We start from the raw sequence: 14,408 nt of genomic DNA, 5'->3' as shown, positions 1-14,408 counted from the left end.
TACGGGCGCATTGAAATTTCTGAATTTCAATACGGCCGTATTGAACTCAATACGACCGTATTGAAGTTCAAAAATTTCAATACGGCCGTATTGCTTCTGTAGGCCGTATTGCGCCTATTCCCTATAAATATGACGTCAATTGGACGTCATTCCACACTTTTTCAGATAGTTTGAACCCTCTCCTTGAGTATTCTGGGGTTTTTGAGCAGTGTTCTGCCCTAGAAATCACTCGGAGAGTTGATCCGACGAAGTTCTTGAGCCCCGAGCCATTTTGCTTGAGGATCGAACCTAGTCGAGGGGAAATCTTTTTGATTCCCTTAGTTAAAATTTTGTTCTAGGAGAGCGAGAAGCGGGCTTGTAGAGCGAGGGAACGCCAAAACGCTTCCCAGTTCATTTTTTGCAATATATAAAAGCACGCTTCAAGAGGTTTCCCTTCAATCCTTCCTTTTACCGCTTTCTGTTTGTTGCATAATTTAATAAGTCATCATGTAGATATTTAATTCTTAATCGTTCATAATAAAAGGGGTAATTTAGTAATTTTACACTGTTATTTTAGAAATAATCTGTCATAGGGAACCCGAAAGGGGCGCTGTGGGGTGCTAACACCTTCCTCACGCGTAACCGACTCCCTTACCCGACTCTGGTTGTAATGGCCAAAGTCGATTTTTGAATCGATTGCCTTAAACTTCTTTTTCCAATGTTTTGAGTAAAACATTGGTGGCGACTCCATGAACCCTCAATTTTTATGAAAACCACTAATCCATAGAGGGTCCCGCTTGGGATTAATATGGATGGGTGAGACTTTTAATAAATAAATTGGATAAGATCGACAAGGTCTCAGTTTGAGAACAAGTCGTTCTAATAATCCAATACATTTTCAAAACTAAAATAAAAAGCGAGCTCGACCGTCTTCGCGACCGCCGAGGCCCGTTTGGGCCGGTGGCGACAAAACGACTCAAGAAGTTCCAGCCTCTCTAGATGCCGCGCGGTCATTTCGCGTTGAGCGGGAACCCTCTGCCTTTTTCTCGATGACTCGACCATTTCTCGGAATTTGGGAAGATCTCAGACTCACTCACAGACAAGATATGCAGAGGAATGAAGAATGCTGTGCAGAAATGAGAGGGGAAATGGGCTATTTATAGAAAAGTTTACATCAGTACGGCCCGTATTGAATTCAATACGGCCGTACTGACGGTGCCGTTATTGTACAAAATTGGAGACCAATACGGGTCGTATTGGATTCAATACGCCCGTATTGGTGTGACCGTTGGGGTCAATACGGGCGTATTCAGTTCAGTACGCCCGTATTGAACTGAAGGGTTGCCTGTAACCCTAGTTTCAATATGGGCGTATTGAATGGAATACGGCCGTATTGAGTTTTTTTTTTTTTTTTTCGATATAAACAGAGAATAAGTGATCTTCCAGTACACCTATCATCTGTATGCATGTATGCGGTATGATGCATCTAATTCTATTTGATTTTTCTTTCAAAAGAATTAACCGATGCGTTTTTGTTTGGATTTTTGCCATTCCTCCAGACGGGCTATGCGCTGCCGATTTCTGTAACCGAGGAATGATGCGTGTTAGATTGGTGTCATCGACCAAGTGATCCTTCCTTTCCTTTAGGAGACATGTCAACCCTCCTATTGACCACTATATCTCCATGTTTCCACTAGATTATCCTAAAATCGTTTGGGACAAGAGAGAAAAGAAGGGAAAGGTATATTTTTGTTCGAAAGTTTGTGTTTTAGAGGGGATTATTATTATTTTAAAAAATGATTTTTGTAAGAATGGCTGGCCAAGGTAGGCTTATGCGTTTAGGCTTGTTTGATTAAACATTTATGAAGTTAAGCAAGTCTTGTTATTGACGTTGTGATTTGACAACTTAGATAGCTTTCCTTGAACTTTTCTTTTTGAATTTAGCTCAAGGTACCATCATGGATTTCTTTTGCTTTTTGTTTGTCCTTATTTTTTCCTAAAACACCCCTTGGTGGCGTCTTAGCGGACTTTTGTTTTCGTTTATTTTTACAACCCTAATTTTTGCCTAGGTCACCCTTTTGTGGGATTCCTAGCGGGTTCTTTGCTCTTATTTTTGCGCAGTCCCTTTTTTGGGTTTCCTGCCGAGCTTTTTGTTTTTAGGATTTCTTTTTTATCCATGATGGCACTTGTCGAGGCCAAGGAAAGGTGCTCCAAGTTGTCACACACTTCCACATGAAAATGATGCGGGTTTATTATTATTAAGACGATTTTAACCTCATTTATGCTTATTCAAACAGGGTTAAATAATGCGGCCTAGAAGTTTATTGTAAGCAAGAAAAGAAGCAATAAGAAATGAATAAAGAATGATTTTATTATAATCATAATGGAAACATGTGCCCTATCGAGGCTCGGGGGTCGGGCTGTCCCCGAGGAGTAATCTCTAATAGTCATCAGGTCTATACATCCCTATCGGAAGGAAAAGAGCACTTGATGACGACGACCGGCCTTGACGCTTGTGAACCGGCCTTCCTAAAGATCTGGCTTAAAGAACGTCGAGAAGGATCTTTGTTCCTTTTCGTTCTTTGATCTTTATTGGGGTCGTATCCTAACCCTTGTTTCCCCGGATTATCTTTGATAATGGGTAGCTCGGGAATCCCTTGGGAATCCTTGCCAAGTCCTTGTCCAGGCAAGTATCCGTTCTTGGTGAGCATGTAGGCTACCTTCTTCATTTCTCGGGGAAACGTTTCAACATTGGCGATCTCCAATGCTTGGAAGGCGGTTTCTAGAGCTTCCTCTGCTGCATCCACGTAAGGTATGGCGGATGGCTTGCTGATGAGTATGTCATCTTCAGCTTGTACGGTCACCAGCTTGTCACCCACTATGAACTTGACTTTTTGGTGGAGCGTAGAGGGAACAGCTTTCGCATCATGAATCCAAGGTCGGCCAAGGAGACAGCTGTATGCAGGAGTAATGTCCATCACTTGGAATTCGACATTAAAGATGGTGGGTCCAATTTGTATTGGAAGATTGATCTCTCCCACCACCTCTCTTTTAGAACCGTCGAAAGCTCGGACGATCATGTTGCTTGGGCGCATTTGGACTCCCTTGATTGCCACTTGATCAAGCGTTCTTTTTGGCATCACATTCAAGGAAAATCCATTATCCACCAAGACTTTAGCGATGTGATATTCCTTGCACTTTACAGAGATGTGCAAGGGCTTGTTGTGATTTGGTCCCTCAGCGGGGATCTCTTCATCGGTGAAAGTGAGGTGATCATTAGCCGTGATGTGACTAACGATCCCCTCAAACTTGTCTTGGGAGATGGTATGCGACACATATGCCTCGTTCAAGACTTTCAACAGAGCTTGCCGATGCGGTTCGGAGCTTAGGATCAATGACAACAGAGTAATCTTTGCTGGCGTCCTATGAAGTTGATCCACGATGGAGTACTCGCTCTGTCGGATAAATTTTAGCAGCTCATCAGTCTCCTCCTCGGATTCTTTATTCTCCTAGGTTTTCTCTTTTTCTTTTTCTTTATTCTTGGGAGCTTTATCATGAAAATCTTCGGGAGTGTAGATCCTGCCACTCCTAGTCATGCCCCCAAGTCCAGCGATGTTAGAAATATCGCTGTCGGCAGAAGAATGGATGTCGTATATCCATGGCACAGCCTTATTTTATTCGTAGGGAAAAGGCCTTGGAGCAATGATCCTTAACGGTGTCAGACCTTCCCCTTTGTTCGTCTTGATTACCAACAACGGAGTTGACGTGTGCTCGCTTGGCGCTGTTGTTGGCTTGCTTTTAATAATAAATGGCGTGCGATCCATTCTGAACATACGCATCGATTAATTCTTTCTTTTTATTAATGTTATTAATAAATTACTTGGAGCGATGTATGCAAATGAATGACTATGAAATGCAAAGGCAATTGACAGATTTCATAAATCTCAAAAACTCGATTTTATTGATCATAGAAAGTGTACAACTTATCATACAATGCTTTGAAGCAATTTTTTACAAAATGAGAAAAGCCGATAGAAACCCACAGGCGGGTTCATGTTTCTTCTCCATTCGTCTTCGGCTTCCTCTACATGGCGGGCCATTGCTTCAACTTGTGTATGGACTGCCTGGCCCATATCATCACTGATCTTTTGAGCGTCCTTCGCCTTTTGAATATGATAGTTGATCATGGCCTGCAGCTCGTTAAGCTCGTCTTCGGCTCGATCCTTCTCCTCTCGGAGTCTAGCCATCTGTGCTAGTCCCTCCCTTTCCTTCTTGTGGAAATCGGAAAGACTTGCGGTTTGTTGTTGAGCAACCTCCCGCCATTGCTGTGCATCGGATCGAGTCAAGAGTAAGTCATCCTGCATGTCCCTGATCAACTGTGCCTGCCTTGCATGCTCGGCTTCAAGGTGTGCTATCTTTGCGTTGACTTCTCGGAGTTGACTACTCGGTTCAACCTTTAGCATTTTGGATGCCCGAGTAGCCTCCTCATTGAGGTTAGCACACTCATCCTTGAGCCGCTCTATCTCGTGGTCTTTCTTCTTGCATTGCCTTTGTAGACCATCAATGACGAAACTGGATTCTTCATTTTTCTCCTCAAGAACTCTCATCTGAGCTCCCATGACTTCCAGCTTCCTGGTCAAGGCATTGACTTGTTCTTGCATTAACCTCCTTGTAATTGCGGTTGCGCAAGAGGTGGATGGTTGGGACACCCCCCTCTCGCTCCTCCATATCTCGTAATCGGTGGAGACAGATACCCGAGGCTTTCCAAGCTCTCGGTCTCCCTCATAGATTGGTCTCTCCCACGCTCTAATGACAGCGTGCATATCCCTCTGATGCTCGGAATCAAAGGAGAAACACAACCCTCCAAGCTCTTCCTTGGTAGGAACAATCTGAGTCCTCATTAGTTGTCTCATAGCCAATCTAGGTGAATAAGCTATGCAACCTCTGAGGCCCATCAATGGTATGCTTGGGTAACTGCCGCATCTCGTCAATACATTGCTTGGACGGAACCAAGGGCAAACCCATGTGAAGTGCTTAATGCTCCACTGTTCCATCTCTTCCTTCCATTCGGAAGCATATCGGCGGCATACGGGGATCTTCGAAAAACTCCTCAACGGATCGGGCAAGGTCCCCATGTGACTAGAGGCATAGAAGTGTGTGATGCCCCACACATATAACAAGGAGGTGCAGCATCGGATAATCTTCCCTTGCTTCTGCTGAGATAGGTTGACAGAAAGCAAGGTGTCGGCAAGAATGGCAGGCACGGGACTCTTCATGTGTACGTCCCAAGCGAAGAAAGCGTCCATAGCAGCATGGTCCACTGTGTTAGCGTGAAAGGGGAATAAGACTGTCCCAAACACGGCTAACGCTAGAGTCTTGTTGAAAGCTAACCAATCTCCCTCACCAGCCAAGGAAGAAAGGTGGTCCTCAATCATAGCGAGCTTCCAACCCTTGATACTGCCGTTCCCCACTAAGGCAGATAATCGTGATGGTAGTTTGACTTGAGTAGCGACCCTCTCTACGGCCACATAATTTCCATGAAAGATATAGACCCCTGCTGATTTGGGCCATCGAAGCATGAGCTCGTACTCCTCGAGAGTAGGAACTAAGTCAAACTGGGGGAACTCGAAGCAATGCAGATCGAGACTCCAGAAGTGAACCAATGGTCTCAGAAAAGCTGGATCCACACATATCTTCATCAAATCGAGCACTCGTCCATAAGATTTCTCAAACTCCACACGAGCCTCTCGTGGCATCGAAGAACAGAGGTGGTCCAACCTCTCGGCACGGTATAATAAGAAGTCCACTTTCTTCAACTGCCCTTGCATTCCCCTAGATCCCTCCATGCTCTACGATAAAATGCATGATATGAGATGATAGAATTGAATATGCATGCATAGTGTTTATTCAACTAAGCATTATCATGTTTTTTGGGATGTTCCTAAGATGATGCATGATATTGCTTGGTTTGGATAAATATATTTTTTCTTTATTTTTCTTTGGGTATTTTGTTTTTTGTATTTTTTGGGTGAAAAGGGAAACTACCTATATGAATGTGATGAAGGTAGATGTTAACACCATGTAATGGAAGATTCTTATTCCTATTTATTCTTATTTTAAAAAGGAATGTTGTATGTTTAAAGAATGCAATGTATGCTCAACCAATGTCACATAAGCAATGCACAAACAATTCACTCATCCATGAACAGTCACGAACGAATCACGAGGTAGGGGTATCCTGCAGAAAAGTGCATATTCAAGGAGGTTCTAACTGTTCTCACCGGTCCAAGGCCCCCAAGGTGCCCCCATTATAGGGACCCAATTCCTCTCGTCGTAAGTCGATGGAAAGCTCCAACGCACTGTCGGACTCGAGTTCATGGTTATCACCTTGAGTGATGCTTTCCGACAACGGTCTACGGGCACCTATAGACCCATTCGACAACCGGCCGTACTAACATCCACTCCCTATGGCTTTCCACTCATGCCCCCGTGTATAGAGGGAACTGTTGTGTGCAAAGGTTCGTGTGCAATTTTTATTTCAAACAATTGCAAAATTTAAACATACAACAGTTATTAAAGCCAAATAAATAAAACATGTTATCATACAAGCGAGGGGTAATGAAGTAATTTTAAACTATTATTTTAGAAATAATCCATCACTAAATGGGACTGACTCTCGAGGCTTCCCCAGTGGAGTCGCCATCTGTCGCCACCCGCCGAAACGGACTATGGCATTCGCGACGATGGTTGGACTCCTTTTAATTTTTGAAAAGTGGTGGATTGTTAGAACGACTTATTCTCAAACTGAGATCTCATCGAACTAACAATTTTATTAAAATGATTCACCAATCCATGTTAATCCCAAGCGGGACCCTCCATGGGTTAGTGGTTTTCACAAAAGAAGGGTTCTTGGAGTCGCCACCAATGTTTTACTCAAAACATTGGAAAAAGATATAAGGCAATTGATTTTTATAAATCAACTTCGGCCATTACAACCAGAGTTGGGTAAGGGAGTCGGTTACGTGCGAGGAAGGTGTTAGCACCCCACAACGCCCCTTTAGGGTTCCCTATGACGGATTATTTCATAAATAACAGTGTAAAATTACTAAATTACCCCTATTTATTATGAACGATTACGAATTAAATGTTTACATGATGGAAAGCTATAAACGTGTAATGCAACAATCAGAAAGCAGTAAATAAAAGCGGTAAAAGAAAGTATTTGGATAAGAAACCTTTGAAGCGTGCTTTTATATATTCAGATGAAGTCTAGGAGGCTTTTTGGCGCTCCTTCCCACTACAAGCTCGCTCGCTCCTCTCCTAAAAGATAATTTTTACTATGGAAATCAAAAAGATTTCCCTTCGACTAGTTCGAATCCTCAAGCTAAATGCTCAGAACTCAAGAACTTTGTCGGATCGGCTCTCGGAGAGACTTCTAGGGCAGAACACTACTCAAAAACCCCAGAATACTCAGCAAGAGGGTGGAAAAGGTGTGGAAAAGTGTGGAATGACGTCCAAATGACGTCCTATATATAGGAGTGAGGCGCAGTACGGCCTCTGACATCAATACGGCCCGTACTGAAGTTTTGAACTACAGTACGGCCGTATTGAATTCAGTACGGCCGTACTGAAGTTCAAAAACTTCAGTACGGCCGTATTGGTTTCAGTACGACCGTATTGTAGTTCAAAATGTTCAGTACGGCCGTACTGAACTTCTAGGAGGCCGTATTGAGCTTCAATCCTCCCACATCCTTATTTTAAGCTACTCTAAGACCTCTAAACCTACAGACAATCATCCTAGGGTCTTCTAGGGTCTTCCGGGAGTCCTTCCGGCTGACTTTCCTTCGGTCTTTGAGAGTCTTCAAGTCTTATTTTCGACCCGGACAATTTTAGGGGTCTACACCCCCCCAACTTGAATGATACCAATGACCATGGATTTTGCATTCTCAACTCAAAGTGAGGTTGTCAATTGTTTTTCAATAAAGCTCAAGGTTCCAAAAATGGAAATAATTTCTTTTAAGGCTTAAACAGGTGAACAAAGGTTTTAATTTAGAAAAGTAAGGTTAGTTATTTGACTCAAACAGTTATAAGACTTAAAAGAAATGTAAACATGCAAGTGAAACAATTAGTTGTGAAACTCAAGCAAAATCAATTATGAGTACAAAAATGGTGGCACTCGATAAGAATAAAACTTTGAGGCACAACATCTCAATGATTAATAACAATTAAAACAAGCAATGCATTCAAGCAATAAAAATCATGAGAGCAACCACAAGCATATGTTTAACAAAAAAACAACAACATCCTTACTTAAACCACAAAATACACAAGTAAGCAAAGTAAAAATGACTACCCATTAGTGAAATGCAAAGCTCAATTAAAGTCATAACCACCAGATGCATCATAAATACCAATTAACCAAGTTATAAGTTTACTAACTAGTACTAGAAAAAAAATCTAAAAGCTAAACTATAAAGACAGGAATGTAAAAGAAATAGAAAAGAAACAAGACTATATATCTCCACACAAGAAAAAAGTCCTATAAAAGGTGAATCACTCCATTTGCTAGCTACTCATCACAATCCTCCTTCCCATGCTCAACATAAGGTCCTACTCCATTGACTCCATCTGTTTGATCAACTCTTCTAGCATCTACATCTCCACCTCCTCCAAAAAATGAGGCCTTGACCCAAGGCCAAGCTACATAGGCTACACACTCCTCTATAGATGGAACATGGTGATCTAGATGTATGCTTCGCATATACAAGGAGGTCCTTTAAAGGTATCCATAAGCATAGCTATGAACAGTAAAATGTATCCTCCCATAACTCCCTCTAATATATGGCGATAAGGAATCCAGACATTGATCAAGTGATGGAGGACCACCCTTGGAGCCTCATATAGGACCCATTACTAGGTCCATGGCTAGGAAAATGGAGGAAGATGGAGGAGACACCATGCCTAGTGTTATACTCATCATGAGTGTAGAGTATTGACCCTCTCCTAGGCCTATTTTGAGTAGTATAGGTTTAATTTCTTTTATCCCCATTTTACCCTTATACTTTGGGGTACTTTAAATGATAGGATTTTATTTTATATTTTCATTTAGCCTTTGTATTATGGGGAGAATTAGCTTAGGATTTATTTTTTTACTTAAACCTTGACTTGTGAGGTAAAAGTCCACTTTTTTCCATTTTAGGTCAAAGGGATTTAGTCTTTTAGGAGGAAAGGAATCCACGCCACATTTAGGGTTAATTTAGGGTGTATTTGAGTGCATTTGGCTTCCATTTCTTGGCTAAGCACCTCCAAATGCAACCCTAGATGCTTTCCTTCCCCTATAAATACCCCAGGTCACCCACCTTATAAATACTTTGGAATATATGATATTGAGTGAGCATTTTTGCCTTAACATCCTTCCTTAGTCATCTAGGGTTCTTTATCCTAAACCCTCTCCTCTCCTTCTAGAGTGAGTGTTAGGTTTATCTTGAGTGGCCTTCATCCATCCTTGGTGAAGTGAGCCAACCTAGAAGCACCCAAACACCTTCCACCCTTCACCTTTCATATTCTCCCAACCTCACCATCCCACCCCCTCCTTAATCCTTTTCCTCACCCTTGAAGAAACATCCATCCCCTTACACACCATTTTGACCGTGGAGAAGAAGCTTCTTTCATCCTTGGACACCATTGATCATCCCATGGAGAGAAAGAGTCCATCATCAAGAGTGCGTTAAATTGGTGGTGGTGGTGTTAGGACAGTTGGTGCATCATCTACAAATACTGGAATATTAGGCTGAGTTGCAATTGCTAGGGGTTGATAATAATAGTTGTTGATATAACTTATATCAATAGTTTATCATGGACACTCAAAAGGAAGGGTAGAGGCATCCACTTCAACCCGATGATAGAGATGAGTGATTTGGGAGGGGTTCCCCAAAGAAGTTGTACCTAGAGTGTTGGCTCATTGGTGAATCTCTAAAGAAATAAGTCATCCCACATTGATAGAGTGCTCGGTCATGATGAAGTATAGAATGATAAAACGAGTCTTAGTGATGTTTAAGATGTGGGAATAGGGGGAGAGACTGGCATGAGTAAATGCCACCCAAACTCGAGTCAAGGGAGTGAGATCCAAGAGATTGATATATTGAGGTTTTTATTGTCTATTCCTATAATAACTAGCTCCTAGCCTACAAATAATACACTCAATCTTCGCATGGTCGATCAACCTATTGGCATATTGTACATGCTCACACTCTCGGTCTCCCTACTTCAAATCAGTGCCCAAAAACTCATTGATGGTGGGAAAATTGAAGGCTATTGTCCTCCCCTAAAGATAGCTAGTGTATGAAGGCAAGTCATTGTCCAATGTTAAGGAATTCGCATAAAATTCCTTGACAATAACTATGTTGTTCGCTATAGGGTAAGTAAAGCCGTCAAAATGGGTCGTGGCTTGTGGGCCAACCCAGCCTACCTTGAAAAAAGGCCGGGCCAAGCCAAAGTAAATGAAAATTTTATAATAAGTGGGCATATCAAAACCTGGCCCACTTTCACCTGGCCCACCCGAGCTGAACCTATGATGGGTAGGGCAGCCCACCAGCCCATCCATTTTTTTTGCAATGGAAATTTGATTATGGTTTATAGTTAATTTTGTGTGATAGGACATTGAAATTTTTTATTTTGGACTTTTATCATGATTTGGATTTAATTTTGTATGATGAGTTTGAAGTTAGCGGAAAAATACACAGAAAGGGGGGTTGAATGTGTGTGTTCTGATTCAAAGGAAAATTTTCAAGTTTGCTTCTTCATCTTCTTCTTCTGATGAGTCTGCGTCTGTCATGAGACAGATGTTTGCTTCTTCGTCTTCTTCTAACGATGTTGTGTAAAGATCCTCCCAAGTGGCCATCATGGCTTTCTTCTTTTTGAAGGGGACCAACTTCTTCTTCTCTTTTCTTTTTATTTCTCCAGTTTCGGACATTCCTTTTTGTAAAGTCCAGGTTTCTTGCACTCATAGCATAATGGTTGTGCCTTTTCTCTGGAGGGTCTGTTGTATTTTCTCCATCGTATACCTCCCTTTTTCTTCATCATCAAATGGATCTTTCTTAACAGGAAAGATATTTCATCGTCTGTGTCACAGGTTCCCTCACTACAACTATAATCGGACGTATCATTTATCTTTAGTGCTTTTGAGGAGGATGGTGTTGGTTTTGTCTTTTGCGCAGTTAACGCAATAGACTTTTGTTTTCTCCTAGCATCATCCTGTTGTAACTCCAACTCATGAACTTTAAGGAGTCCAATGAGTTCCTCTAGGGAGAGCTTCTCTAGATTTTTAGATGCCCACAGAGCGGTGACATGTGGTCTCCATTTTCTGGGTAAACTACGAAGTAATTTGTCAATGTGGTCAAAGTTATCATAAGTTCTACCTAGAAAGGAAAGTTCATTTACAATGGTTTGGAATCTTCCAAACATAGTTTGTATAGATTCACTTTCTTCCATCTCAAAAAGTTCATACTTACGTGCCAACAAGCTTAGCTTGTTGCATTTTACCTCTAGGGACCCCTCGTAGGTTAGAGCTAGGGTGACCCACATTTGTTTGGCACTTCTGAAGCTGTGAACTTTAGTGTATTCCTCTTCAAACAAAGCACACATGGGCACATTGCGTGCTTTGGAGTTCAACATGAATCTTTGATTTTGCTCTTCAGACCATTGTGCTCTGGGTTTCTCATTGTCGGCTTGATCTAAAGGAATGTAGTTTCCTTGCTCAACAACGTCCCACATCTCTATATGACATGCATCAAAGAATGCAATCATTCTTTTCTTCCAGTAGTCATATTTCTCTCCTTTGAAGAGAGGTGGTCGGTTTACGACTTGTCCTTCGTTTTCCATGATCGTTACCCCTACAGTGTTAGATGCTCAACCCAAGGGGTCAAGCTCTGATACCAAATGAAGTTAGCAAAAAAACATACAGAAGGGGGGGTTGAATATGTGTGTTCTGATTCGAAGGAAAATTTTAAAGTTATTTTTGCAAGCGTATTTTTGGTTGGAAGATTTAAGCAAAATTTTCGTCTAGTGATTTTTTGTTTTGCCAAACCTAGTTTTCAATATAGATGATTAGATAAACAGGTTTTTAGTTTGGAAAATGTTATCGTCTGATCAAGTAGTTTTAATAGAATCAAATAGACTTTCATCCAAAGCTTTGTTGAAAACCAAAGTAGATCAGGTGTAGAGTATGAAATGCTGAAAAGAAAAGAGAATGCACAGACAGTTATACTGGTTCACTCAATTTGAGCTACGTCCAGTTTCCTTCCGCAGAAGGGTTCCACTAATCACACAAGATTACAAGTATTCTCAGCCACTTTTGGCTCGTCAACTCGATGCTGGTATTCTTAACCATTTCTAGTTCTACAAGTACTCTCGACCACTTCTGGCTCGTTGGCTTCACTTACCAATGCTAGTATTCTCAACCACTTCTGGTTCACAAGTATTCTTTCTACTAGCCTATTCAAGCTTTACAATAGTTGCAGGTTTTGAGTGTGTGTATAACTCTCACAGAGAGGGAATGGTAATTTCTACACTCACTAAGGTGCGTAACCTTACTTTTCAGAGAACAGTGTCTAAGTGTTTGGTAACTCTCATAGAGAGGATGAACTATTGGAAACACTCACTAAGATAAGCTATCTTAGTTTCTACACAAATATACAGGAAATGCTTTTAGAAGGAGAAAGGTTGAAGCTTTGAAACTTTTGTCTTTCACGATTTATTTCTTTTTCGTTCTCTATCTTCTTCTTCTTTTTCTTGATGTTTATATACATCTGATAAATCTTCCCGTTGTTTAAATTTGAATTTGGCCGTTGGAGCATAATCTTTTTCTTGATGCAGATGAAGGCTTCATTCATGTTCATGCAGATATTCTCATTTAATGCATTTGATCCTTGCATTAAATGTTTTCTTGTATTTGTGGATCTTTTCTGTGTAGTTGATTTCTTCGATATTTGACTCCAATCATGGTCTAGGTATATTTGTACTTTTTCATCAGTTTAGCTGCTGCGGTGCTGTCTTTTCCTGAAAAGTAGGTGTCCTTTCTCTTACGCACTCATCTTTGACTTGTGAATCCGTGCTTGCCCTAATTTTCATTTTCGATGATGTCCTTTTGTGCTTCTTGTATAATTCCTTTCAATGTGATTAGTGGACTTCAGACGTGCTTTAGCATTCTTGACATCGTCTGGTAACAAGATACTATGCCTGATTTTGATCGACTACCCTTTTTGTCTGGGTGTCGAAGTAATAACTTCGTCGTTTATATTGGACTTTTCCAATGGTCACTTCATGTTGATACCTTGGCCAATTTGCGTCTAATTCTCTAGACTTCTTTTTGATTGACTTTGTATTTGATTTGAGTCTAAAACAGTCTTATTCCTGATGTCGGTCTTCCCATCGTCTGATGTTTTGTCTAGTCAGATTTTACTTGAACATATTCCAATATTTGAACTTTTCGTTATCCGACTGAAACACTAATGCACTTGTTAGAAGTAACAATATGTATTATATTTGTCATTTTCAAAACCTCGGTGGGAATTGTGAAATGTACTTCGTCTGACTTAACAATCTCCCCTCTTTTTGATGATGACAAATATAATCTACAAGTTCGTATATCAGATATAGAGCAGCTATTCATGTAGTGTACAGAATACAATAATCATAAGGGATACTACAATCATTCCGTTTCCTACAGAATACAATAATCATAAGGGATACTACAATCATTCTGTTTCCTGAAGTTTCTCCCCCGAAGTTTAATGCCATCCCCCTTACTAGGTGACCGATGTTTTCATAGATGTTTTGATAGATTCTTTCGCCCCTTTTGTAATCAGCAAAAAGAATGAGAGGGTGTGAATGGAAGTCTAGTGATCATTAATTAGTTCCATTCCTAACCTATCTCTCAGCCAGACATATCTATCTTCTTGAAGGGGTTTGGTGAAGATATCAGCGAGTTGTTCTTGATTTTTAACATAAACTAGTTCAAAGGTACCTTTTTGCACATGATTTCTAATAAAGTGATGTTTAATCTCTATATGATTAGTCCTAGATGTTGGAGGACCATCCTTGGAGCTTCATGTGGGACCCATCAATAGGTCCATGGCTAGGGGATTGGAAAATGATAGAGAGCTAACAACCTATAGACATATCTTGTGGTTAAAGGATATTGATCAATCTCCTAAGCCTTGTTAGCATAGAATTTATCTTTTATGCCTATTTTGCCCTTTTCTTTATTTTTCCCATTTTTACCCTTGTATTTTGGGTATCTTAGACATAGGATTTATTTTACTTGTATTTCCCATTTACCCTTGTATTTTGGGGTATTTTAGTCATAGGATTTATTTTCACTTGTATTTCCTATTTTACCCTTGTATTATGGGCTGCCTTAGATTATAGGA

At 40.8% G+C, this 14,408-nt stretch overlaps 1 protein-coding gene across 1 annotated transcript; it reads right to left on the bottom strand.

The window, feature by feature from the left end:
• Positions 1 to 10,750: 10,750 nt before the first annotated feature.
• On the bottom strand, positions 10,751 to 11,859 carry LOC145957878 (uncharacterized). The gene is made up of 2 exons (XM_083074299.1): positions 11,043 to 11,859; positions 10,751 to 10,953 (listed from the first exon to the last, which is right to left on the bottom strand). Exons 1-2 carry the CDS (start codon positions 11,857 to 11,859, stop codon positions 10,751 to 10,753), a joined length of 1,020 nt encoding a protein of 339 aa, XP_082930425.1.
• Between the last annotated feature and the right edge of the window lie 2,549 nt (positions 11,860 to 14,408).

Source organism: Cajanus cajan, chromosome 5, assembly GCF_000230855.2.
Source record: "Cajanus cajan strain Asha chromosome 5, NIPB_CcT2T_4, whole genome shotgun sequence".
NCBI lineage: Eukaryota > Viridiplantae > Streptophyta > Magnoliopsida > Fabales > Fabaceae > Cajanus > Cajanus cajan.
The sequence above is the reverse complement of the archived record's forward strand: the minus strand, read 5'-3'. Positions and strand labels throughout refer to the sequence as shown.

What these genes read in the sequence shown, in the direction of transcription:
- LOC145957878 (XM_083074299.1), bottom strand. Translation starts at nt 11,859, where the DNA reads ATGGAAAACGAAGGACAAGTCGTAAACCGACCACCTCTCTTCAAAGGA. An exon ending in GATGATGAAGAAAAAGGGAG is followed by an intron (nt 10,954 to 11,042) that starts GTATACGATGGA and finishes CTTTACAAAAAG; the next exon opens with GAATGTCCGAAACTGGAGAA.